Source organism: Miscanthus floridulus, chromosome 6 (genome assembly GCF_019320115.1).
Source record: "Miscanthus floridulus cultivar M001 chromosome 6, ASM1932011v1, whole genome shotgun sequence".
NCBI lineage: Eukaryota > Viridiplantae > Streptophyta > Magnoliopsida > Poales > Poaceae > Miscanthus > Miscanthus floridulus.
In genome coordinates, this window is record NC_089585.1 from 45647878 (window position 1) to 45675312 (window position 27435).

The 27435-nt window shown below is 46.0% G+C and overlaps 2 protein-coding genes across 2 annotated transcripts; both read left to right on the forward strand.

Moving 5' to 3' along the window:
- The first annotated feature begins 1720 nt into the window (after positions 1–1720).
- Positions 1721–5465, forward strand: LOC136458205 (protein ABC transporter 1, mitochondrial-like). The gene is made up of 8 exons (XM_066458187.1): positions 1721–2329; positions 2470–2698; positions 2816–2968; positions 3136–3294; positions 3770–3929; positions 4353–4462; positions 4652–4768; positions 4881–5465. Exons 1-8 carry the CDS (start codon positions 1812–1814, stop codon positions 5268–5270), a joined length of 1836 nt encoding a protein of 611 aa, XP_066314284.1. The 5' UTR covers positions 1721–1811; the 3' UTR covers positions 5271–5465.
- Positions 5466–6652: 1187 nt separating this feature from the next.
- On the forward strand, positions 6653–7653 carry LOC136460552 (uncharacterized). Its single transcript, XM_066460207.1, has 2 exons — positions 6653–7451; positions 7649–7653. Exons 1-2 carry the CDS (start codon positions 6653–6655, stop codon positions 7651–7653), a joined length of 804 nt encoding a protein of 267 aa, XP_066316304.1.
- Positions 7654–27435: the final 19782 nt, after the last annotated feature.

Here is a 27435-nt window from a genome sequence, read left to right on the forward strand (position 1 = left end):
GACTTATATGAAAAGCATGGAAATATGACCAAGAATACACAATCACACAAAGCACATTTCCATCCTACACATAGCAAAAGAGAAGAGAGGCCCACAACCAGGCAAAACAGGGCCCAAACAAGAGGAGAACAAGGATAAGCCCAAATCAAATCACCTTATCTTCATAGAACACCAACACAAGCCCACTCTAGAAGATCAAAGAAGGCCCCATGACAAAGTTAGACTCAAGGTGGCCCAACAGGGGTCCATGTTGGCCTGCGTCGAGCCCAACCTTGCCAGGTCAGTTCATACCGCCTCTCCAAAGGCGGTTCACAAGGTGTCAGGTAGATTCAACGTACATACAAGGTGGTTTGCACTTTCCATGAGGGGATGAGGCATTATTCAAAGAGCCCCCTCCTCTCCACCTATAAAAGGAGCCTCCCCTCTCCTCATTTGAACAACACCTCAAGGAAAAGAGCTACATCACAAGAGCATCACTCCAAGGCTTATGCCATAGCTAGCTTGAGTTGAGTAGTAGGGAGAGATGTGAGGGAGATTTTGGGGAAGTGCCAGACTTGTTGGTATTCTCCCCAAGCTTGTACCTCGGTGAACACTTGTACCTCAACAGAATATTTCGCTAAGTAAATGTTAATGGTTCTTACGGTATAAAGTCTTTGTTTAGTTAAGCTTTACTCTTACTTGTTTGCAGGTTCGTCGTCTGCTCTTGTAGTGGATGCTCTAGTAGAGGGCTCCCGATAAAGACGGATCACCTTGTACAACGCTCGAGTAGTAGTCGATAGCGTAGACGTGGTGTCTAGGCTAGAGGCCACCTTCGTTTGCCTCGTATCCTATGGTTGAGGGGTAGGCGGTAGGTGGTGATAGCCCTGTCCGTCTCTTGTAATCCCCCACATCCAGGTATGGTGTAGAGCTGGAGACCGGCATCACTTGGCAGACCAGGTACGATATGGTGCCCGAAGTAAGCGAGCAATAGTAGAGTTTACCTACCCTTAGACTCTGAACCATAGAAATCCTCTCTACCCTCTACCAACTCTACCCTTGTGTTGTCCTTAGACGAACTAGCTAGGAGAATACCACCGTTCCCTGTGGAAAATACGATACCCTGAATACTTCCAGGTGAAATGCTACAACGGTAATTCCGTGCGCGGTGGATCATTTCTGTATACGTTAAGAAATACTAACAGGCCCTATGAATATCACCTTTGCCTTGAGCCCATTTTGTTGTTCTCTTTCTTCTTTTCCAAAGTCCGGAGCTTGATCATCATTATATGTCCACGCCATCACCATGATCTTCATTTCATGTGGCCATCTCCACCATTGAGTGCCACTTAGCTCCATCACTTGGGTTGGACCAACCTATCTCAATTCACACTTAGAGCATAGGGTTAGTCCAAATAGATTTCATCAATTAACCAAAATCAAACTAGGGCTTTTATGCTTTTATCGTGCTCTTTGGTTCAAGTCATTGTGTTGCCTCTCTTGTTGTAACCATAGAGTTAAAAGTTAGTCCTTGGTTTTAATGCTTAATATATTTGAGTTCTTGTAAAAAAATGGTAAGAAAGGTAACCACTGTTCCTCATTGCTTGTTAATTAGCCAGCTCACTGTACAGTGTACACCTCGTCGTGGAGGCAACTAGACCACTGGTGGGCTTCGGCCTAGCTAACAAGCCACGTAGGCGGCCCATAATAAAGTGAAATTTACGAGGGGCCCAACACCAAGTGGTGCCCTGCCCGTGTGAGTCTCACCGCGCCTGCCGCCTCCACGCAGCTCGGCTCTCTTCCTGGTCCAGGGGCCTTCCACGCCTTCCCTTCCCATGGCGTCCAGGGATCTCCGGCGCCTGCTCGACGGCGTCGCCCTCGTCGCGCGCGAGGCCACGCGGGGCACCTCCCCGCGCGACGTCCTCAGGTCCGCTCTCCTTGCCGCCACCGACCTCGCCGGCCTCACCAGAGGCACCCCGCGCCGCCCGCCGCCCCCTCCAGGCGCAGGGCCGCTGCCCGCCACCGAATCCTCCCGCCCCTCCTCCGTCGTGTACTTCTCCCACGACGACGCCACGACAACGCCGCAAGATCATGCACTGGAGCGGCCCCCGCCGGCGCAAGATGCCCCGCACCCCGCGCGGACGCTGGAGACCGTCGGAACTGGTACAACCACCGCCGTCGCAGCTGAACCTGCTGCCGTCGCGGCGGACAGGCCCGAACCCGCGGCGCCTCCTCCTGAGCCCTCGCCTTTGCCCCAACAGGCGCCCCCTTTGTCCTCAGCGGCGCCTGGGGAGAAGAGGAGGCGGCTGCGGGAACGGAAGGTTCCATCCACGCCCTTCACCAGAGCACTCGGGTAAGCTATCGAACTCGTATCCATTCAACTGAACTTCGAAATAATGCACGTTTGTTTCACTTTGAGTCCATGCTCCATCTGATTTGGAGAGCTGATGAATGAATTGTGTTGTTTTTTTGGTGATGTGCTGGAAAATTAAGGTTTGCAGGACTGGGCGCCGGGCTAGCATGGGGTACTCTTCAGGAGTCAGCTCGTCGGGTGATGTATGGCACCCCGGTGGACACAGCGGGCAAGCGGTCAGCTCTCTCCCCATTCTTGTCCGATCAGAATGCCGAGCGTGTGGTGCTTGCGCTCTGCAGGATGCGGGGAGCAGCGCTCAAGGTGGGGCAGATGCTGAGCATCCAGGACGAATCCCTTGTACCTCCACCGGTAGTATCTCGATTCTGATGCCACAGTTTTGGTCCATCCTTTTGTTTGATGCTTCATTTGACATAGCCTTGTGATGTCCAAGTGTATTCAAACTGATCTTTGGCCAACTTAATGTAGGTGTTGGCAGCTCTTGATATTGTTCGTCAAGGTGCTGATGTTATGCCAAGGAAGCAGCTAAATTCAGTCCTTGATGCCGAGCTTGGTCCTGACTGGTCCTCCAAGTTGAGGAGTTTTGACTATGAACCGTTAGCTGCAGCTAGCATTGGGCAGGTTGGTTCAGCAGAGAAAGTTGCCCTATGTATGCTAGAAAGTTCAACAATTGTGAAATTTGAGCATTCACCTCAGCACTCTATTATACTAAATATGTTGTTGGGTGCTGCTCTCACTGTTAAGCCATATCCTTTGCTTATATATCATTTCTTTTTCATTTCAACCAGGTCCATCAAGCAGTTTTGAAGGATGGATCAGATGTTGTCATGAAAATACAATACCCTGGGGTTGCAGATAGTATAGAAAGTGATATTGAGAATGTTAGGCTACTTCTAACTTACACAAATCTCATTCCTAAAGGTCTTTTTCTTGATAGAGCTATGAAGGTAAATCTTTTTCTTCATTATTTTGATGAAATATGGATTATTCATTCTATTGTTTTTTCCTCATCCTATTTTTGCCTACTGTCTCAGCACGCTTTTGCTTTTTTATTCTCTGTCAAAATTATAAATGTTTGTGCAAACATAGACTAGATTAGTAGATTTTACTGTGAAGTGCTGCACATATGAGTATGTTAAGCTCTTTTCTGTATGACATGAACAATGGTTGGTCTTTACTTAATAAACAAATGAAAAGAAAACCAAAAAAGATTTATGAAATTTTCAATATTCACATCAAGCAAATTGCTGTCTTTACTATCTCTGTTCATAAATTCTATAATCTTTTAACCACACATACTGGTCATACATTGATATTTTCTGTGTTTTATATTCTATTCTGGTAATAGAGTAAAAAGCACTTTAATACAAATTTATAAACATAAAGAAATAAGATCTTTGATATTCATGTTATACAATTCAGGTGGCAAAGCAGGAGCTGGCAAGGGAGTGTGATTATGTGCTAGAAGCAAGTAACCAGAAGCGTTACAAAGAATTGCTATGTGATAGTGATGGCTATTATGTTCCGAAGGTCATTGATCAATTGTCTAGCAAGAAAGTGCTGACCTCAGAGTTTGTTCCAGGTATTTCTACTTTTGAGCAATAATGCTATGATTTTTTTTGCCTTGTATTTATTGTTTGATGTTACCAGTTAATAACGATGACAATTCGCTGAGCTCTGCTCAACTGTTAATTGTAATAATCCCAGAAATTTGCATGGGATCCTGGTGGATGTGGGTTATCCATTTCAACTTCCTTGTGTAAACATTGAGCATGAGTGTGTGTGTGAGTTTTCCTACCTCTTCCATTGCCAACACTAACTGTACAACCAACCAAAGAGAGAGGTGAGGATGTTTTGGAGTTTATGAAGCCTGGATTATTTTGCAGTATGGATTCAAACATATATTTGTTGCTGTACTTTGTAATTCATACTAGCTGTTTTTCATGAATTGAATCAGTATATGTTTACTGGAGATTCTAACAGCTTCATCTACTTGCTGGTTCAGGGGTTCCTATCGATAAGGTGGCTCAGTTAAGCCAGGAAACCCGGAATTATGTTGGTTGTAAACTGCTTGAGCTTACAATTAAGGAGTTGTTTGTCTTCAGATTCATGCAGGCATGTGCCAGCTCTCATCCCATCTGCTAAATTCCTAAATAACTAGTAGTTAGAGTTGGCTGGTTGTATAATTAGCATCATGGTAAAATTCCATCAATTTATAATTGTGGTGCTCATTGTCATCACTGAAAACCTTTCATTTAAACTACTCTTTTATGCTGATCTTTAATTACTACTACTTTGGTGCAGACTGATCCAAATTGGAGCAATTTTCTGTACGATGATGCTACAAGGAAATTCAATCTGATTGACTTTGGAGCAGCCCGTGATTTTCCAAAACACTTTGTAGATGATTACCTACGAATAGTATGAAATGACAATTTTAGTGCACCCTTCAATTGTCTCAGAGTCCATTATCAGGATTTTTCCAAAACTCTTTGTAGATGGTTGGTATCTGATTTGTTCTATTGTTTCTCAGGTAGTTGCCTGTGCAAATAGAGATCGCACCGGTGTCTTAGAGATGTCCCGCAGACTCGGATTCCTTACTGGCGAGGAACCAGAGGTTATGCTGGATGCTCATGTCCAAGCAGCCTTCATTGTTGGTGTGCCGTTCTCAAAGTCAGGTGGTCACGATTTTCGAGCGAATAATATCACACATAGTGTTTCCAATCTCGGGGCTACCATGTTGAAGCACAGGCTGACCCCACCGCCGGATGAAGTGTACAGCCTCCATAGAAAGCTGTCAGGTGCATTCCTTGCCTGCATCAAGATTGGGGCAGTTGTACCCTGCAGAGAGATCCTGTTCCAAGTTTACGAGCAATATAATTTCAGTGACGGCCATTCAGATGTAGCATCTAGTGCTGGATAGTAGCGTCAAAGAAATCTTCGTTTTTGATGTCTTGTGTAACTGAAAGTTCCTTGTCGGCTGCAGCTCATTTTTCCGAGAGCTTGGCAGTCACCTCTCATTCATAATTGGTGTCAAAAGAATGTAAGACCTTAGGCTTTGTTTAGATCCAGGGTGTAAAGTTTTGAGGTGTCACATCAGATGTTATATGAGGTTGTTGTATGGGGTGTTTGGATACTAATAAAAAAAATAAATTATAGAATTTGTTAGTAAACCGCGAGACGAATTTATTAAGACTAATTAATCCATCATTAGCACATGTGTGTAGTGTAGCATCACATTGTCAAATTATGGACTAATTAGAATTAAAAGATTTATCTCGTAAAATAGTCGTAATTTATGTAATTAGTTATTTTTAGTCTATATTTAATACTTCATATATATATCCAAATATTCGATATGATATGGTGTAAAGTTTTGGGAGAGAAACTAAACAATGCCTTATTCTGGGTTTGGATAGTCAATAGTGGTGGTATTATTTTCACTGTTTCTTAGTGGAGGAATAAAGACACATGGAACAAAGTTTCTTTTTTGTTGAGTATTTTTAACAGAGTTTATGCTGTGACTGTGTTTTATAATAATAATCATAGAAAATAAAGTCGAAGGCATCGACCATGTAAAAACCTCTTACAAGTAGTGTACTACGTTTCTTGACCTCATTTTCTACCCCGTTGATCTGGAAACTTTGTGAGTATGTTTATAATTCCTGAGAAATTGGTTGGTGAAAATACTTGCAGAGGCGATGAGTTCACTCGCATACCGTGTGCTGAGCCTTCACTGTTGGAATGTAATTGGGCTCGTGGGCCTGTCTACCGTGACTCCCCACCTAGCCTATATATGTACACTGACTATGCCTGAGTAATACATCGAGTATTCCACTCTTTCATGGTATCATGCGAGGCTACGATCCATTTCCTCCGCTTCCGCACAACTAACCCTAGCCGCCGGTCCTTACGACCGGTTGGTTTTGCCGCCGCTGATCCTCACGATTGGCTGCTCCAGGCCGCCGCAGGGCACGTTGCTCGCCGGCCTCCCTTCCTTGCACGTGCGTCCTCTCGCCGTGCCGCCGTCGTAGGGCTTCTCCGCTCGCCGGGAGTCCACAATCCAATCGGCGTCTGCGCGTGATCGCCTCCATCTGCCTCACGTGATCCGATTGACGTCTACCCGTGCCTACGTCCACGCACAACACCTAGAGGGCAGCAATCTGCCTCACGTCTACGTGCTGTACGTGATCTGCCTCACGTCTACGTCCATGTGATCTACATCGCGGGTCATCCACGTGATCCGGCCGCCAGCGACGCCCGTCCCTGTCTCTACGCCGACCGTCGTCCATCTGACCCAGTCTCATGGCAGAGACCGAAGCCGAGCATACCGCTCGCAAACAGCGCGAACGGGACGCCGAGGACGCCCGCCGTCGCCAAGCTGAGGCCGCCCGCACAGCCGCCCTCGACGCCTATGAGGCCAAGCACGCCGACGTCCACGCCGCCGCCATTGCCGTCCTCAACATCAAGGTGCTCGTGCCGGTGGTCCTCGACCGCGTCGCCAACAACTACACCCGTTGGCGTGCCCTCTTCCTCGTCGTCTTGGGCAAATATGCCCTCACCGATCACGTCCTCAACGATGTCGTCAACGCCGATCGGCCGGCGTGGGTGCAGATGGACTGCACCGTTCTCACATGGATCTACGGGATGATCAACGCCGACCTCCAGCAGTCCACCATGCTGAAGAACCCGAACGCCCACGTCGCCTGGCTCCACCTCGAGGACGAGTTCCTCGGCCAGCGCGAGTCGCGTGCGCTGCTGCTGTCCGCCGAGTTCCGCACGGTGAAGCAAGGGTCGACGTCCATTACAGACTTCTGCCGTCGCCTCGAGACGATGGCCACCACCCTACGCGACTTCGGCGATCCCGTCGGCGACCGCACCCTCGTCCTCACGCTGCTCCGAGGTCTCAGCGCCAAGTTCCACCCCATGGTGACGAACATCAAGCTGCGCCAGCCGTTCCCGACCTTCATGGAGGCACGCACGCTTCTGCTCCTTGAGGAGATTGATCTCAACGACATCACCGCCGACACCGAACCACCACCTGCCCCCGCGCCGTCGGCCCTCGTCACCGACTCGTCCGGCCCCGTCGCCGCGCGCCCCCTCTGTAACACCCCGGTGTTATGCCTGCATTTAGGCACTGCAAATCACGCATATCATGCATCATCAAGCATCCAAATCATACATGCCTAATCATGTGAATAACAATTGAAACATTGCTTTGAAACATCTGAAACATGCGTAAAACCTGAATATTGCATACACCTGTTTAAGAATTGTTTTGCCCTGAATTTTTCTTGCTAGGTTAGTAAAACATGTTTGGCTACTATTGTAAATCATCTAGCAATGTTTAGTTCAATTTTTGGAGCAATGTTTGTATTCAAATTAATTTAAAATTTAGCTTCAAAAATAAATTCCCAAAATTAGGGTTTTGAGCTAAACGTGGACTTTGATCTTACAATTCAAAATCTAGAAAGAATTTGGCTGTGGTCATAAAAACAAAGTTGTAGAGAATTAAATTCTAAACAACTTTTATTTTTGGTACATTTTCAAAAGAGGCCATTTTCTTGCTCAAAATAATATTTGAAAGAGGGCATTTAAAAATTCCTTGAAAATATATTTGGAAAAAGGATTTTTCTCCTTCGCGGGCCGCCGCCTCACTTCTGGCCCGTGGCCGAAGCCGGCCTAGCCAGCATCCTGCGCGCCTCGCCTCGCCTCGGCCCAGCCCAGCGCCGCGCTGGCCTGCCTCCGCGCGCCTGCTCGCTGTCGCGCCGCGCCGTGCGCCCGACCACGGCAGAGCTCGCCCGCCGCGTGGCGGCCATGCGCCGTCGACGTCGCCGCGCGTCGCAGCCGGCCTGCGCACGCGCCCACGCGCCCGCCTACACCTGCTGGTGCCGGTGCGCTCGCTCACTCCCTCCCGCGCTGCTTTCCTCTCCGCCAGAGCCGAGAGCCCCAAGCTCTGCCCCTCGCCGCGCCACGCACCCGCCGGCGCAATTCGCCGCGGCTCCTCCACCTTGGCCGAAAATCGCGCGCCCGCAGCTCCGCCTCGCCCTCCTTCAAGTCGCGCTCGCGCTTGCGCCGCCTTCCGAGCTCAGGTTGAGCCTCCCCGAGCCTCGCCACCGACGGCCATGGCGCCGCCGTGCTCGGCCGCCATGGAAGTCACTTTTCCTCTCTTCTCCAGCCCCGCCTAGCTACCCTACCGCACTCGCCGTCTTCTCGCGCATCACGTGCGCTCACCAGCTCGCCCTGCCGTGGTCGGAGATGGCCGCCGGTCTCGTGGCCGAGCCGCGCCGCCGCGCCAGCGCAAGCACCGGCGAGGCCTCTGCCTCAGCCAGCCAGGCCGGCCAGGCCGAGCGGCAGTGGGCTGACGCCCTGCTGGGCCATCTTCCCCTCCCTTGCGCTCGGGCCGCGCAGGCCGAAAACGGCCGTGGGCCAGCTGATTTCCAGCGGGCTGGCCCAGTAGCGTTTAAATAAATTGTTTTCCATTTATTCTTTATTATTTGAAATTTAAAATGGTTTGAAAAATGTTTGGGTATTCAAAGTTGTTCCAAATCTGTTAAAATAAATTTGTCTAGGTTCCTTATCATCAGATCTACTTGGAAAAAATTGTGCATGTCATTTTTGAGATACTTTGCTGTAGAATTTTATTTAATCATGAATATTGCTGATAACTTGAAAAATATGTAGAAAAATCTATAGTCTGCAGAAAAATATGATTCCAAGTTTGTTAATCTTCTTATGTCATGTATTTCCTAGAAAAAATATGTTTCATGCATGTGCTATGGGAAAATTTTTAGGTATAGGTCAAGTACCTTTAATAGCTGATTTTTGTTATTTTAGCTAGAGAGCAAATTTTGTATAAAACATGCATGTGACAATTTTTGTACAGTTATTGTATGCTATGAAGAACCTAGAAAAAATACTAATTCTGTTGTTTGACACTTTTCACAGTTCAAAGTATTTTTATGTACAAAATCATGCCATAGCTTGTGATTTTTGTGTAGGCTAATTCACTCATTCAAACACCATGAAAATCTGATGGTAGTCTAATTAGAGTAGTACCATGCTACTGTAATTTTCTCAGATTTTTATAAGCACCAGAAATATAGATTGCTGTTGTAGCCCTAATTTAAAAGGAAATAAAATAATCATCTTTAATACAAGATTAGTTAATAATAATAGCTTTGGTGTATCTTTGAAGCATTTGATAAGGTGTGTTGACTTAACATATTAGTAGTAGAAGAGAATGCAGTAGATGACATGTGCTTGTAGTATATTTTTTTGGATGATGTTGACTACCTTGCATTTAAACATATCCATTGCATTCATCTCCTTCGATGCACCGTTTGCATAAGCACTTACGCGCATTGCATCATACAGGATCGTAAACCGAGAACCTAGTCATCATACCCGAGGAGCCCGAGGAGCAGTTCGAGGTGCAGCCGTAGGAAGTGCCAGAAGCCGACGAGGAGGACGTTGAGGAACTTCCGGAGTGCCCCGATCACCGTCCGTGCTCCTTCGAGAGAGGCAAGCCTCAGAGCATTTTTCTCCTGGTTTGCAATTATTAATTAAATGCTTTACTTTAATTGATGCATTATGTTCAGGAGTTGTTTGCAACCATTGCTGCATTATACCTTGTTTACCTTTGTTATACTATATCCTTGTTACCCTAGTATCCGCAGTCGAGTCAATGCTTAGCTGGCTTAGACCGGTAGAAGTCAGGTGATTTCCTGTCACCTGCGAGCTATAGGTGGTTACCTGGATCTGCTTGGATGACTATGAAGTCATGGTATAACTAAGTATTAAATGAAGTTGAGACCGGACGGAGACTTGCAGAGTTTTGGACTGTAGTGCTTTCCGTCTATGTTGATTAAGGACCGACCGTTGTTGGGCCTCGAGTCATGTTGAACGCATGCCTTACATTTAGCTGGCCAGATAAAGTACCTTCCGACCGCGAAGCTGGGAGATTTTTCGGGCCGAGTAGATTGCCCGCAACGCACTGTGCCGGAGCAGGTGTGGTAGGACACGGGGGCGGGATGATAAGACCAAAGTGCAGTCGGTCGGCCCCCGGGTACCTGTGGTTCCTAGCAAACTCGAGATTCCTAGAAAGTTGACTCGGTGATCAATATCTCACTTTAGTGGGTGAGTGAGGTTTGTGTAAGGAATAAATCACCAGCTGGTTAGGAATCGATTCGAATCGCCATCGCTCCTGGATAGTGAGCACTTGACTTGAGTTACTTCATCATAGTAAATGTTATGGAACACTTGGACAGTTATAATGAATATGACAGTATGGAAGTTGTTTAATGATCATTGGTTATCATTATCTGCTTAATCACATGTTTACTCTAGTATAGGTGCAAATCTAGTCGACAGGTTAATAATAATTAACTTGGCAATAATGCTTTTTGAAAGGTTCTTGAAATGCTAAAAATGCTTCTTTTTGCAAATGAGTCAGCTACCCTACTATAAAGCCCTTCATAATCCTTGGTGTCACTTATTTTTGGTTATGTCGGGTAAGTCTAGCTGAGTACCTTCTCGTACTTAGGGTTTTATTCCCACTTGTTGAAGATGGGCAGATGTATTACGGCTACTGTATCAACTGCCTTTATCCTACGATGGGTGATGCTTAGGACCATGGGCATGGTCATTCCTTACATCTCATCTGATGCTTTTGTTGGAGATGATCATTCACTGGCACTATATTTAAACTCCGCGTGAGTGTGTGTATGGTTTGAACAAATGACTTCCGCTACTTTTATTCGAACTGGTTTTGTAATAACTATGTTGAAACTCTGATGTATCTGAGATTGTGAACTTTTATGTAATATGTGATGGTGACCGCTAAACTTATTACGATCTTGGCTGGAATGGAAGTTGGTTTGAAATCCTTCATGATTTCACGGACTACCAGGTTATACGGGCTTAAGTTTGCTAAATCGTCTGCTCTGGCGGATGATTTTCTTACTTAATTTCGTATAATTGGTCGGTTCTGTTACAGCTGGTATCAGAGAATGGTTTTGCGTGTTACTGTTCACAAGTGTATTTAAAACAAAAAGGCATTTGGAAAACATGATTTTCAAAATATAAAGTGTGCCAGTGATCATATCCTTTATGCCCAGTTAAGGACTTTAGGTGGCTTAATTAAGTACTGACTGGGATTCTTGCATCATATTTCTCTTTCGTCGCTCATACGGCGTGCTATTGTATGAGTGCCACTTGGTTGAGTGGTAATGAATGGATCATTTGCCTCTACGCATCGGTAAGTGTGAGTTGTGAGAGCATGATCAGATACACCGCCGATCTAGGGTGAATGCTTATATGATGCTGGAGTAATTACATGTTCTACGCATGTTTTACAAAGGTATCTCATGTATGGGTCTTCCATCTGTTGAGGCGATGCCGTTAATAGGACGATGGTTCGGGTAATTACTACCATTGTACACGTATCTGGGGATTCATGTAGAGCGTGTAGATAAAACTTTACTGCTTTTATGCATTTATTGGGAATTGGGCTGAAATGAATCTTCTGCAGGTACATAACAATGCTATCGTGTAGAATGTATTAGCTACGTATTGAGAGATCGTTGTATGCCACCGAATTCATCGTTAGAAATTATTTATTTCCTAAGTTTGTGAGAACGTACGGCACGTACATACATCATGTTACTTGTGCATTTCATTCATCTCATGCATTCCTCCCCTTATAAATTGATTATCTCATTTTGATAAAAGTTGTATCACGTAAAATATGTTTCCCCGAGGTAATAAAAGAACTTTTGCTATAGATGGCCCGCACGAAGCAGACCGCCCGTAAGTCCACCAGAGGAAGAGCACCTCGACGTCCGTTGGCCCTGAGGGAGCACCACACCACGGACACCTTCTTGAGCGAGTTTGGCATGCCAACTTTGCTTTGGAGAGTGCTCCATGATGTGGGGTACCCAAAGGGTCAAGAGCCGGTGTACTCTTGGAATGAGAGCCAGTTAGCAGAGGATGGACTTGCAGTGGTGGAGATCACGGTTCCTGCTCTCGGTGATGCTCCAGATTGGGATGGTTGGCATTTGGAGTTTGAGGGTCGCACTCTAGCTGAGGGTGCAGAGGGAGCAGCCTTCCATGTCATCAGGGACATTATGAGCAGATTTCCCAGTGAACTTGCAGTAGCTCTAGCTGGTACTTTTCCTAGGGATAATCTTCGTGATGCCATTTGGGTTCAGCCTCAGGGAAGTGCATTGGTCAGAGGTCTAGCTGAAGGACAGGCTAGCGACAACCAGGCAATGAGTGCTATGTTCGCCGCCATCAGAGCGTATGAGGGTCTCGAGAGTACCTACTGGACTTTGACTGGCTTGCATAGTGAGGATAAGCTAAAAGGGAAAAAGCAGAAGAAGAGACAGGCACGTGTTATAGCTAGCTTGTAGGAGCAGTTGGCTGATATGAACTTACAACAAGATCAGGCGGTTGAGAGAGGTGATAGAGCTATGCAGCGGGTGCATACGTTGACTCAAGCCAACAACAATGCAGACCGCATGATTGGACAGTTGGTTCAGGAAAGGAATGGAGCCTGGAACGCAAGAAACCTTCTGCTGTAGAGGGTCGATGAGCTAGAGGAATACAATGGCAACCTGCATGAGGAGTTTCACACGCTCTACAATGGGGTTGGCCCATATGATCCACCAGACACCGCTGGCATGGACATCAACAATGACAACGAGGACGAGCCTGCAGTTTCACCTAGGGGCGATGGTGACGTCTTTGATCCCGACGATGGCCCCGAGGAGTAGGCTAGTTGCCTTGCACTAGTATCTAGGTCTTGTCGCGATGACCTTTCTTTTGTTGGCATGTAACCTATCGTATGTTGCTTCGAATGTATGAGACTTGGCATGTGGTTGGAACTTGATTTTCGAATACGATATCTGAACGCATAAAAAGTCCAGTGTATGTATGCTGGCAATTTGATTGTATGGACGTGATGTTTGCCGTTGAAGTAATTCGATTAAGTGCTATTGTTTTAATTGGGATGCGATTGTTGTGCCTCTATTTTATTGCATGAATTTATTCTCTCCAGTAAATTCAGTACGGCATAATTTTTCCTTCACTCGCAATTATTACAGCTTCACTCAATCGTTACTTGTTGCTGAAATATGCAGATGACAAACACTCGCCGAACCACATATGAGGCCGCTGAGCCCGGTGCTAACGGTGCGGGGACTGGTGGTGGTGGTGGAAACCACGGCAACAACAATGAACCTCCCCATAAACCACATTTGCCACCTCCTCCCCCGTTTACCCCCGAGATGTTCCTCGCACAGCTGCTCGGGAGTCAGCGCAACGCGGAACAATCCCAGAAGAACATGGAGGATTTTCTTCGAACCATCGCCAACAACGTTCAACGTGGTAACAATCAAGGTGGTGGCATAGGAGTGAACCAATATAGCAGCTTCAAAGATTTCATGGACACCAGGCCACTAGTATTCAAGGAAGCAACAGAGCCACTCGATGCTGAGGAATGGATCAACACGATGGAAGATAAATTCCGTGTGTTGAGGATGACTGAGGTTCTAAAAACGGAGTATGCTACACTTCAATTGCAAGGACCGGCGAGAATGTGGTGGAAGCACCATCGCACCACCTTCCCTCCAAATGCTCAGATTTCTTAGAGAGAGTTTGCTGAGGCCTTTCGTGGAGTCTATATTCCACTAGGGCTGACCGAAATGAAGTTGGGAGAGTTTCTGGCATTGAACCAGGGCACCAAGACCGTGACGCAATACCTGCATGCCTTCAACAACTTGTGTCGCTATGCTCCCGACATGGTTGACACAGATGCTAAAAGAATAGCCAGTTTTAAGAGGGGTCTCAATCCAAAAATGATGAAGCATGTTGGTACCAACAACCGCGTTAGATTCAATGACTTCATCAGCGACTGTCTGAAGCAGGAGAAGAATAACAACGCTAGCACCGCAGCCAAGACACGCAAGAGAGCCTTTGAAGGTGGGCCGTCTCAAGCTAGAGCCCCTATGGGAGGTCGTCCCCCATATCGCCCATCGACACCTGGCACTAGGTTCCGGCCACCTCAGCAAAGAAGTCAGAATTTCCGTGGACCTCAAAAGCCGTACAAGATGGCAGTACAGCCCAACAAAGCAGCCGCAACTACGGTACAAGGCAGTTCCAAGGGAGCTGTGGGATCTGCCGGGACAGTAAGAGGACCCTGCTATAACTGTGATCAACCTGGCCATTTCTCGAGGTTTTGTCCGTACCCATCCAAGAAGAAGAAGCAGACTTATAATGCTAGAGTGCACAGTACAACAGTGGATGAAATTCTAGAGGGAGAGCCCGTCACTGCTGGTAAGTTTCCTATCAACAAAAACCCTGCAGTTGTTCTATTTGATTCTGGATCATCGCATTCTTTTACGAGTCAAGCATTTGCACAGAAACATGGACAACTATGCACAGAATTGGGGTATGGGTACCGTATAAGTTCAGCAGGGGCTGATGTTTTAACCAACCGGATGGTTCAAGGGGCAACCCTTGAATTAGGTAGCAGGAAGTTCTGAGTGAACTTGATAGTTATGCCTGGGTTAGTCTTGGATGTCATTATAGGGATGAATTGGATGAAGGATTGGGGAGCAGTCATAGATACTGGAAGTCGAGTACTTACCCTTAAGGATCCCCTAGGTGAGGGTACTTTCCAAGTACCATTGCCTCAGAGAACAGACCTGATAAGTGTTACATATGCTACGATAGTCATTCCTATTCATTAGATTCCGGTAGTGTGTGAATTCTCGGACGTATTCCCGGATGAGCTACCTGGTCTTTCGCCAGATAGGGAGATTGAGTTTGGAATTGAGCTAGTCCCCAGAACAGCTCTGATTTCAAGGAGACCCTATCGGATGCCTCTAGATGAGTTAGCTGAGCTGAAGAAGCAATTAGAAGATTTGTCAAAGAAGGGGTTTATTCGGCCAAGCAAGTCTGAATGGGGATGTCCCGCTTTGTTTGTGAAAAAGAAGAAAGAGGGCACGTTGAGAATGTGCGTAGATTACAGGCCACTCAACGCTACGATCATCAAGAATAAGTATCCCTTGCCACATATTGATGTTCTGTTTGACCAATTATCTAAGGCCAAGGTGTTCTCAAAAATAGATTTGAGATCCGGTTATCATCAGATCAAGATTAGGCCACAGGATATACCAAAAACTGCATTTTCCACCAGATACGGGTTGTATGAGTATCTTGTCATGTCCTTTGGCTTGACAAATGCTCCTGCATACTTTATGTTTTTGATGAATACAGTTTTCATGCCAGAATTGGATAAGTTTGTGGTAGTATTCATCGATGACATTCTGGTGTACTCCAAGAACGAGAAAGATCATGAAGAGCATCTGAGAACTGTCTTGACCAGACTTAGGGATCATCAATTGTATGCTAAGTTTAGCAAATGCGAATTCTGGTTGAAGGAAGTTCCTTTCCTTGGTCACATTCTGTCAGAGAATGGAGTTTCAGTCGATCCAAGTAAGGTGCAAGAAGTTATGAATTGGAAAGCACCGACCATAGTCCCTGAGATTAGAAGTTTCTTAGGACTAGCCGGTTATTACCATCGCTTTATACCATATTTCTCGAAGATTGCCAAACCGATGACGAGTCTCCTATAGAAGGATCACAAGTTTGTGTGGACAGAGGAGTGTGAAGTAGCTTTCCACACTTTGCGGAAACTATTGACCACTGCTCCTGTTCTAGCACAACCAGATATCGAGAAACCATTTGATGTGTTTTGCGACGCATCGAAGACTGGATTGGGCTATGTTCTTATGCAAGAAAGGAGAGTCATTGCTTATGCATCACAACAATTGAGAAAGCATGAGGTCAACTATCCAACACATGATCTTAAACTTGCTGCAGTTGTGCACGCCCTAAAAATTTGGAGACATTATCTACTTGGTAATGTGTGCAATATTTTCATGAATCATGAGAGTCTTAAGTATATCTTTACCCAACCAGAGCTAAACATGAGACAGCACAGATGGTTGGAATTGATAAAGGATTACAACTTGAATGTGCAATATCATCTGGTAAAGCCAATGTAGTGGCAGATGCTTTGAGCAGGAAGTCACATTACTTGAATGTGCAGCCATTACTTGAAGATGGGTTCGATCTAATGCATCTTGCTGTGTTACATAGTATTCAGATTAGTTGCTCTTTGGAAAGTAAGATAATAGAAGGCCAGAAAACCGATAAGGGGATATTCCACATCAAAGAGAAAATAAAAGAAAAGTCGTCTCAACACTTCAAAGTGGATGAACAAGGCGTGTTGTGGTTTGACAACCGTCTTGTGGTTCCCAAGGATCGAGAGCTTAGGAATAAACTCATGGATGCAGCTCACCTTTCTAAGCTATCTATCCATCCCGGAAGTAGTAAGATGTATCAAGAATTAAGATCTCGCTATTGGTGGACCAAAATGAAGAAAGAAATTACAGCATATGTTGCCAGATGTGACACATGTTGTCGAGTGAAAGCCATTCACATGAAACCTGCCGGTATGTTGCAACCCTTATCAGTCCCTAGTTGGAAGTGGGACGATATCAGTATGGATTTTATCACGGGTTTGCCCACTACTCAAAAAGGACATGATTCGATTTGGGTAATTGTGGACCGTCTTACCAAGACCGCTCATTTCTTGTCGGTCAAAACAGATTATCGACCACCTCAATATGCCGAGAAGTATATCGTAGAAATTGTGAGGTTGCATGGTATACCAAAGACCATAGTATCTGATCGAGGCTCACAGTTCACGGCTCACTTTTGGGAACACTTACACAAAGGCTTAGGAACTAGTTTGATTCGCAGTACCGCTTATCATCCTCAGACATATGGTCAGACTGAACAAGTAAATGCTATTTTGGAGGATATGTTAAGAGCCTGTGTATTATCTTCTAAGGGATCATGGGAGTCATGGTTACCGTTAGCTGAGTTTTCTTATAATAATAGTTATCAAGAAAGCATCAATATGGCCCCATTCGAAGCTTTATATGACAGAAAATGTAGAACACCATTGAATTGGGTCAAGCCTAGAGATAGAAGGTATTATAGCATTGACTTTGTAGAAGAAGCCGAGAAGAAAGTTCATATTATTCAGCAGAATATGAAAGCTGCCCAATCATGTCAGAAAAGCTATGCAGACAAAAGAAGGAGACCCCTTGCATTTGAAGTTGGTGACTATGTTTATCTGAAAGTCACGCCAATGAAGAAGAAAAGGTTTGGAATCCGAAGAAAGCTTGACGCGAGATTCGTAGGACCATACAAGATCTTGGAACAAAGAGGTCCGGTAGCCTACAAGTTAGAGTTACCTGAGACAATGAGTACCATTTTCCCAGTTTTCCATGTATCACATCTCAAGAAATGTTTGCGTGTTCTGGAGGAAAGAATAGAACCTCGAGGTATTCAACTCAAATCAGATTTGGTGTATCGTGAACAGCCAGTCCGGGTGTTAGACACGAAGGAACGTGCTACTCGGAATAGTGTGGTGAAAACATACAAGATACAGTGGGATCATCATGATGAGGGAGATGCAACTTGGGAAACAGGAGAGTATCTACAAAAAGCTTATGAACAATTTTATAACAAATGGTTCGTAACCCAAATCTCAGGACGAGATTTTTATAAGGGGGGAGGGCTGTAACACCCCGATGTTATGCCTGCATTTAGGCACTGCAAATCACGCATATCATGCATCATCAAGCATCCAAATCATACATGCCTAATCATGTGAATAACAATTGAAACATTGCTTTGAAACATCTGAAATATGCGTGAAACCTGAATATTGCATACACCTGTTTAAGAATTGTTTTGCCCTGAATTTTTCTTGCTAGGTTAGTAAAACATGTTTGGCTACTATTGTAAATCATCTAGCAATGTTTAGTTCAATTTTTGGAGCAATGTTTGTATTCAAATTAATTTAAAATTTAGCTTCAAAAATAAATTCCCAAAATTAGGGTTTTGAGCTAAACGTGGACTTTGATCTTACAATTCAAAATCTAGAAAGAATTTGGCTGTGGTCATAAAAATAAAGTTGTAGAGAATTAAATTCTAAACAACTTTCATTTTTGGTACATTTTCAAAAGAGGCCATTTTCTTGCTCAAAATAATATTTAAAAGAGGGCATTTAAAAATTCCTTGAAAATATATTTGGAAAAAGGATTTTTCTCCTTCGCGGGCCGCCGCCTCACTTCTGGCCCGTGGTCGAAGCCGGCCCAGCCAGCATCCTGCGCGTCTCGCCTCGCCTCGGCCATGGCGCCGCCGTGCTCGGCCTCACTTCAAGTCGCGCTCGCGCTTGCGCCGCCTTTCGAGCTCAGGTTGAGCCTCCCCGAGCCTCGCCACCGACGGCCATGGCGCCGCCATGCTCGGCCACCATGGAAGTCACTTTTCCTCTCTTCTCCAGCCCCGCCTAGCTACCCTACCGCAGTCGCCGTCTTCTCGCGCATCACGTGCGCTCGCTAGCTCGCCCTGCCGTGGCCGGAGATGGCCACCGGCCTCGTGGCCGAGCCGCGCCGCCGCGCCAGCGCAAGCACCGGTGAGGCCTCTGCCTCAGCCAGCTAGGCCGGCCAGGCCGAGTGGCAGTGGGCTGACGCCCTGCTGGGCCGTCTTCCCCTCCCTTGTGCTCGGGCCGCGCAGGCCAAAAACGGCCGTGGGCCAGCTGATTTCCAGTGGGCTGGCCCAGTAGCGTTTAAATAAATTGTTTTCCATTTATTCTTTATTATTTGAAATTTGAAATGGTTTGAAAAATGTTTGGGTACTCAAAGTTGTTCCAAATCTGTTAAAATAAATTTGTCTAGGTTCCTTATCATCAGATCTACTTGGGAAAAATTGTGCATGTCATTTTTGAGATACTTTGCTGTAGAATTTTATTTAATCATGAATATTGCTGATAACTTGAAAAATATGTAGAAAAATCTATAGTCTGCAGAAAAATATGATTCTAAGTTTGTTAATCTTCTTATGTCATGGATTTCCTAGGAAAAATATGTTTCATGCATGTGCTATGGGAAAATTTTTAGGTATAGTTCAAGTACCTTTAATAGCTAATTTTTGTTATTTTAGCTAGAGAGCAAATTTTGTATAAAACATGCATGTGACAATTTTTGTACAGTTATTGTATGCTATGAAGAACCTAGGAAAAATACTAATTCTATTGTTTGACACTTTTCACAGTTCAAAGTATTTTTATGTACAAAATCATGCCATAGCTTGTGATTTTTGTGTAGGCTAATTCACTCATTCAAACACCATGAAAATCTGATGGTAGTCTAATTAGAGTAGTACCATGCTACTGTAATTTTCTCAGATTTTTATAAGCACCAGAAATATAGATTGCTGTTGTAGCCCTAATTTAAAAGGAAATAAAATAATCATCTTTAATACAAGATTAGTTAATAATAATAGCTTTGGTGTATCTTTGAAGCATTTGATAAGGTGTGTTGACTTAACATATTAGTAGTAGAAGAGAATGCAGTAGATGACATGTGCTTGTAGTATATTTTCTTGGATGATGTTGACTACCTTGCATTTAAACATATCCATTGCATTCATCTCCTTCGATGCACCGTTTGCATAAGCACTTACGCGCATTGCATCATACAGGATTGCAAACCGAGAACCTAGTTATCATACCCGAGGAGCCCGAGGAGCAGTTCGAGGTGCAGCCGCAGGAAGTGCCAGAAGCCGACGAGGAGGACATTGAGGAACTTCCGGAGTGCCCCGATCACCGTCCGAGCTCCTTCGAGAGAGGCAAGCCCCGGAGCATTTTTCTCCCGGTTTGCAATTATTAATTAAATGCTTTACTTTAATTGATGCATTACGTTCAGGAGTTGTTTGCAACCGTTGCTGCATTATACCTTGTTTACCTTTGTTATACTATATCCTTGTTACCCTAGTATCCGCAGTCGAGTCAATGCTTAGCTGGCTTAGACCGGTAGAAGTCAGGTGATTTCCTGTCACCTGCGAGCTATAGGTGGTTACCTGGATCTGCTTGGATGACTATGAAGTCATGGTATAACTAAGTATTAAATGAAGTTGAGACCGGACGGAGACTTGTAGAGTTTTGGACTGTAGTGCTTTCCGTCTGTGTCGATTAAGGACCGACCGTTGTTGGGCCTCGAGTTATGTTGAACGCATGCCTTACATTTAGCTGGCCGGATAAAGTACCTTCCGACCGTGAAGCTGGGAGATTTTTCGGGCCGAGTAGATTGCCCACAACGCACTGTGCCGGAGCAGGTGTGGTAGGACACGGGGGCGGGATGATAAGACCAAAGTGCAGTTGGTCGGCCCCCGGGTACATGTGGTTCCTGGCAAACTCGAGATTCCTAGAAAGTTGACTCGGTGATCAATATCTCACTTTAGCGGGTGAGTGAGGTTTGTGTAAGGAATAAATCACTAGCTGGTTAGGAATCGATTCGAATCGCCATCGCTCCTGGATAGTGAGCACTTGACTTGAGTTACTTCATCGTAGTAAATGTTATGGAACACCTGGATAGTTATAATGAATATGACAGTATGTAAGTTGTTTAATGATCATTGGTTATCATTATCTGCTTAATCACATGTTTACTCTAGTATAGGTGCAAATCTAGTCAATAGGTTAATAATAATTAACTTAGCAATAATGCTTTTTGAAAGGTTCTTGAAATGCTAAAAATACTTCTTTTTGCAAATGAGTCAGCTACCCTACTATAAAGCCCTTTATAATCCTTGGTGTCACTTATTTTTGGTTATGTCGGGTAAGTCTAGCTGAGTACCTTCTCGTACTCAGGGTTTTATTCCCACTTGTTGCAGATGGGTAGATGTATTACGGCTACTGTATCAACTGCCTTTATCCTGCGATGGGTGATGCTTAGGATCATGGGCATGGTCATTCCTTACGTCTCATCTGATGCTTTTGTTGGAGATGATCATTCGCTGGCACTATATTTAAACTCCGCGTGAGTGTGTGTATGGTTTGAACAAATGACTTCCGCTACTTTTATTCGAACTAGTTTTGTAATAACTATGTTGAAACTCTGATGTATCTGAGATTGTGAACTTTTATGTAATATGTGATGGTGACCGCTAAACTTATTACGATCTTGGCTGGAATGGAAGTTGGTTTGAAATCCTTCGTGATTTCACGGACTACCGGGTTATACGGGCTTAAGTTTGCTAAATCGTCTGCTCTGGCGGATGATTTTCTTACTTAATTTCGTATAATTGGTCGGTTCTGTTACACCCTCCACCCATGGCAGCAGCACTGGTGGCGGCTAGGGCACCTCCAGCGGCGGCCAGGGCAGCTCTGGTGGTGGCCAGGGCAACCGCCGACAGCGCCGCGGCCGTGGTGGCAAGCAGCAGCAGAACCAGCAGGCCGGTGCACCTACTGCCAGTGGCTCCCGTCCGCCTCCCCTCCTCTACAACACTTGGGGAGGTATGGTTTAGTTTTGGCCGCACCAGCAGCCCTCCAGCAGTGCTCCCGGTGGGCCATTTCGTCCACCACAGGCAGCGCTCACGACTGTGCCGCAGCCCCAGCTGCAGCCCAACCTAGAGCCATATGGCTACGGCGTCGGTCCACTGCCCGGGTTCGGCTACGCTCTGCCACCACCGCAGCAGCCGGCATGGACTCCCATGCAGGGAGGGTCTTTCGACACGTCCTCCCTCGCCAGCAACTTCAGCACCATGTCGCTAACTCCACCCGGACCAAGCGAATGGTACGTCGACTTTGGCACCGGTGCTCACATGGTCAACAACGCTGGTATAATTTCATCCTCTCACACTCCCTTGTCATCAAGTCCTTCATCTATCATTGTTGGTAATGGGGCTTCGCTTCCTGTTACTTCCATCGGATCACACTCCTTTTTTACCACACGACGTCCCCTAGTTCTTTCTAATGTTTTAGTTTCACCTAACATTATTAAGAATCTAATTTCTGTTCGTTGTTTTACCACTGATAACAACTGTTCCATTGAATTTGATCCATTCGGCCTTTCTGTGAAGGATTTTAGACATAGAGCGTGATCGCCAGGTGTAATAGCACGTGAGATCTTTACCTGTTCTTTTTGCCGGCACCACCCAGCACCACCGCCACTGCCCTCACTGCTACCGCGCCTTCCACCACCCTTTGGTATCGCCGCCTTGGTCATGTCGGTCCTGAAGCTTTGTCCAACCTCCTTAGTTCCAATGCTATCACATGTAATAAGCGCCATGACACTCATGTTTGCCACGCTTGTCAGCTTGGTCGCCATGTGCGCCTCCCTTTTAGCTTGTCAAACTCTCGTGCACTTTGCCCTTTTGATTTAATACATTGTGATCTTTGGACATCTCCTATTGTTAATGTGTTTGGCTACAAATATTATCTTGTTATTCTTGATGATTGCACACACTATAGCTGGACATTCCCTTTACGCCTCAAGTCCGACACCTTTACCGTTCTCACTCATTTTTTCTCATATGCGCGCACACAATTTGACTCCACTATCAAGGCAGTTCAGTGCAATAACGGCCATGAATTTGATCATTCCTCGCCCCGCACATTCTTCCTCACTCACGGGGTTGCCTTTCGGATGTCGTGCCCATACACCTCTCAGCAGAATGGGTGGGCTGAGCGCGCTCTTCGCACCATCAATAATATTGTGCGCTCTCTTCTGTTCCAGGCCAGTCTTCCTCCGATTTATTGGGCGGATTCCCTTCACACTGCTACCTATCTCCTCAACCACCACCCTACAAAAACCTTAGACGGCCGAACACCATACTTCGCACTATACGGCACGTAGCCCTCCTACGCCCACCTTCGTGTTTTCGGCTATGCCTGCTATCCCAACCTATCATCTACAGCTCCACATAAATTATCACCACGTTCCTCCTTGTGCGTCTTCCTGGGGTATTCTTCTGATCACAAAGGCTATCGGTGTCTTGACCTTCATTCTAATCGGATCATCATCTCCCGACACGTTGTCTTTGATGAGACGGTGTTTCCTTTCGCTGATATGTCCACCTCGCCCTAGGATCCCACCGCACTTGATTTTTTGGATAACACTGATGATTTCTCTTTACCCAATGGGTCAAGAGCTGTGCATGTAGGTACCCATAGCAGCAGCCGTGCAATTGCACCTAGCCCACCGCCGGCTGGTGCATCGGCGCCCATGCAGGCGCTCGCCCGCGCTGCTCCCAGCAGCAGCGCTGCTGCCCCCGCACTCCAAGTAGTAGCGGTGCTATCCCTGGCGCCCCCAGCAGTAGCGGCACTACCCCCGACGCTCCCAGCAGCAGCACTGCTACCCTAGCCTCACACAGCAGCCGTGCTGCTGCCACCGGCGTGCCCAGCCGGGCCTCTTCTGGGCCAACCGGTGCTGCTGCCCCTGCGGATTCCACATCCCAGGTTGTTGCCAGCGGCGTCGGTCGCCTCACCGGTCGCACTACAGCCATGGCGCCCCAGGCGATCACTCCTGTCACTAATGTGCACAACATGCGCACTCGTGGCAAGGATGGTACTCGTCATCCCGTCGACCGCCTGAACCTTTACACGACGACCCTCTCTCTGGTGCCCACCTCTGTTCGCGCGGCTCTGGCGGACCTTGAGTGGCGCCTTGCTATGCAGGCGGAGTTCGATGCCCTGCAAGCAAATGACACATGGTCACTAGTGCCTCGACCACGCGGCGTCAACCTTGTCACAGGCAAATGGGTATTTCGCACAAATTCAAGTCCGATGGCTCTCTCGACCGCTACAAGGCTCGGTGGGTCTTGCGCGGCTTCACACAGTGTCCGGGAATTAACTATGATGAAACTTTCAGTCCAGTGGTCAAGCCAGCAACCATTCGCACAGTACTGACTTTGGCGCTCTCTCGCTCATGGCCCATCCATCAGCTCGATGTAAAGAATGCCTTTTGTAAGGTCCAGTCCTGACATACATGGCCCAAGCCCACTCTTCCTAGGAGTGGTCCCACCCGCGTAGCAACCCGCTTGAACTTTCGTCCTCGCTTCGTTCAAAACGGTTAACCGAAGGTTACTACGCGTTTCTGGCCCTGGTATTTAAGTCGATCCGGCGATTTCAGGATTTCCAGTACGGTACTAAACCTTGGTCGCGTAGTGTTTCCCGATGCTACAGTACCACATGAACACTACTCCGGATATGGCCGGCCCATTTTTGGATGAACAGTGTTTCGGTGAACAGTAACCTGGACATAGATGCTGCAGTACCCGACACCCTCTGCTACAGTAGCACCGGCACATTCTGGATTTTTAATTGGGCCCACTTTTGTCCCATTAGGATGTTACACCTTTCTCCATGGCACTTTGTCTGAGACAGTCTACTGTGCTCAGCCAGCTGGTTTTGTCGACTCCTCCAGACTAGATTATGTGTGCCGCCTGAACAAGTCTCTATATGGGTTGAAGCAAGCACCGCGCACCTGGCATCGTCGCTTTGCCTCTCATATCACCTCTCTTGGTTTCACTGAAGCAAAGTCCGACACTTCCTTGTTCATATATTGCCAAGGCTCAGAGATGGCTTTCTTGCTACTATATGTTGATGATATTGTTCTGACGGCTTCCTCCATGGTTTTTCTTCAGCGAATCATTGCAACTCTCCGCCAAGAATTCTCTATGACCGACATGGGGTCCCTGCATCACTTCCTGGGAGTCAGTGTTCAGCGCCACCAGGACAGTCTATTTCTCTCATAGCGTCAGCATATGTTGGATATTCTGGAGCGTGCCGGTATGACTAACTGCAAGCCTTGCAGTACTCCTGTTGATACTCATGCCAAGCTTTCTGCTGATGGTGTCACCGTTGCCGACCCCACTCACTATCGCAGTATTGCTGGAGCACTTCAGTATCTCACCTTCACCCGTCCGGACATTGCTTATGCTGTTCAGTAGGTCTGCCTCTATATGCATGACCCTCGGGAGCCGCATCTTGGCGCTATGAAGCGCATTCTCCGCTACCTTCAGCGCACTTTGGATCTTGGTCTTCATCTTCACCGGACCTCACCAGCTGATCTCACGGTCTACATAGATGCTGATTGGGCGGGATATCCTGACACGCGCAAATCCACATCTGGGTATGCGGTGTTTCTCGGGGACAATCTCATCTCCTGGTCGTCCAAACGTCAGCCAACGCTGTCCAGGTCCAGTGCTGAGGCGGAGTATCGGGCTGTGGCCAACGGTGTTGCTGAAGCCTGCTGGTTGCGACACCTTCTGCAAGAGCTTCACCACCCTCTTCGCCGCGCCACTGTGGTATATTGTGACAATGTCAGTGCCGTCTACCTCTCCACCAACCCGGTCCAGCATCAGCGAACCAAGCATGTTGAGATTGATCTGCACTTCGTCAGAGAACGGGTCGCCCTCGGTGAAGTTCGTGTCCTGCACGTTCCCACTACGTTCCAGTACACCGATGTCTTCACCAAAGGATTGCCGACGTCCATCTTCTCCGAGTTTAGGTCCAGTCTTAATGTTCGCGGTGCTCCCAATTCAGACTGTGGGGGAGTGTTGGAATGTAATTGGGCTCGTGGGCCTGTCTACCGTGACTCCCCACCTAGCCTATATATGTACACTGACTATGCCTGAGTAATACATCGAGTATTCCACTCTTTCATTCACGAATATTGACGGCCAAAATTGGGAAAAAATGTGTCTTCATGTGACTATATAATTTAAATAGAATTGATAGGTAAATCAAACACAAGTTGTGGCTGTAGTTTAGTAGTAAGAATTCCACGTTGTGGCCGTGGAGACCTCAGCTCGAATCTCAGCACCACAATATTTTTAATTTAATTTAATTATTTTGTCTTAGAAACCCAACGCCCTTTGGCTAGATGGCTCATTTCTCTCTCTTTTTTTTTTGTTTTATATGTTTTGCAGAGTTGCTGTTTTCTTAGATTGCTAGACTATTTTAGCTACTTCTTACATAAGTACGTCCTTCCATTCCAGTTAGTATGGATCATAGGAGGTTGCCTATGCAGCAAATATCTTATTCTGATTTTCTCGAGGCAACATTCTGCACTTAATAATTTGTATATTGTATGTATGTGCTGGTATTAGACAGAGAGAGATTGTGTGCGCATTTGTTAACGGCGAAAATGACACTCCAAACTACTGGTATATAGAAGCATATATAATTTAGTTCTAAAAGAAATATAATTGTGACCATCGATATAAAAATAGATATATTTTACAAGTTCCAAAAAATGTAATTCTAGACATCAATTTATGTCCCATTATTAACGTCAATAATGTCCATCGGATCTAATTGTTTTCAAATTGCCATCTCTGCCATAAAATAATACAAAAATTGAGACATTTATTTATATATGTCACCAAGAAAACTCATATGCCGCCGGTACGGATACCACTAAAATAGTGATTCACAGTGGCAGATAATAAGATCTCTAGATATTGGTCAAGAATAAAAACTACAACAAAAGCTAGTGTATCAATTTAATAATATGTGGAAAAGAAAGTTCTTATAAATTGCCACAGACAGGGGCAACAACAGTTGACATAGCCAAAGCTAATGTTTCAGTTAAGCACATGTTGGGCATATATGGAGGTGCGATAGAAGAAGAAAATTTATGCACGAGGATGAAAAACCATCGGTACCTGATTATCGAAGTCTAATGCAACTGGATAAAAATCATCAAGCAAATTATAGTAACTCTAGTGCCCATCTTGATGAACTCCTTAAGCTATTTGATTTTCTCGTAACCATTTGGTGATAATTCATCTAGTCATTATAGTAAATAGTTTCTCGGAACACTATGAAGGCAAATTATCGTAACTCTATCGTAGTTACCATCTCATCAAGCAAATGAAATTCCCGTAACTATTTTACTACAATCGTCTCACTGACACTAGCTTGCCACGGTAACCTGACACTAGCTTGCATGCACACAGTAGCCACTCAGTCTAATTCGCACAAAAAGGTAACCACTCTTAATAATGTCCATTGGATCTAATTAATAACGATGGTAGTAACTATGATTTATTTACCATTAATAACGATGGCTCGCGAGCTGGTTTGTTTATCATTAATGGCCGTGGCTCCCGGGCTTGCAGCGGCTCGGCTTGCATCCGTGGTGCCCTGGTTTGGTGGG

Excerpts from the sequence above, each read along its gene's own strand:
- LOC136460552 (XM_066460207.1), top strand. The coding sequence starts at position 6,653 with ATGGCAGAGACCGAAGCCGAGCATACCGCTCGCAAACAGCGCGAACGG.
- LOC136458205 (XM_066458187.1), top strand. The coding sequence starts at position 1,812 with ATGGCGTCCAGGGATCTCCGGCGCCTGCTCGACGGCGTCGCCCTCGTC. Across the intron at positions 2,969-3,135 it reads CTGCAGCTAGCATTGGGCAG|GTCCATCAAGCAGTTTTGAA; the intron begins GTTGGTTCAGCA and ends CATTTCAACCAG. Across the intron at positions 3,930-4,352 it reads GACCTCAGAGTTTGTTCCAG|GGGTTCCTATCGATAAGGTG; the intron begins GTATTTCTACTT and ends TTGCTGGTTCAG.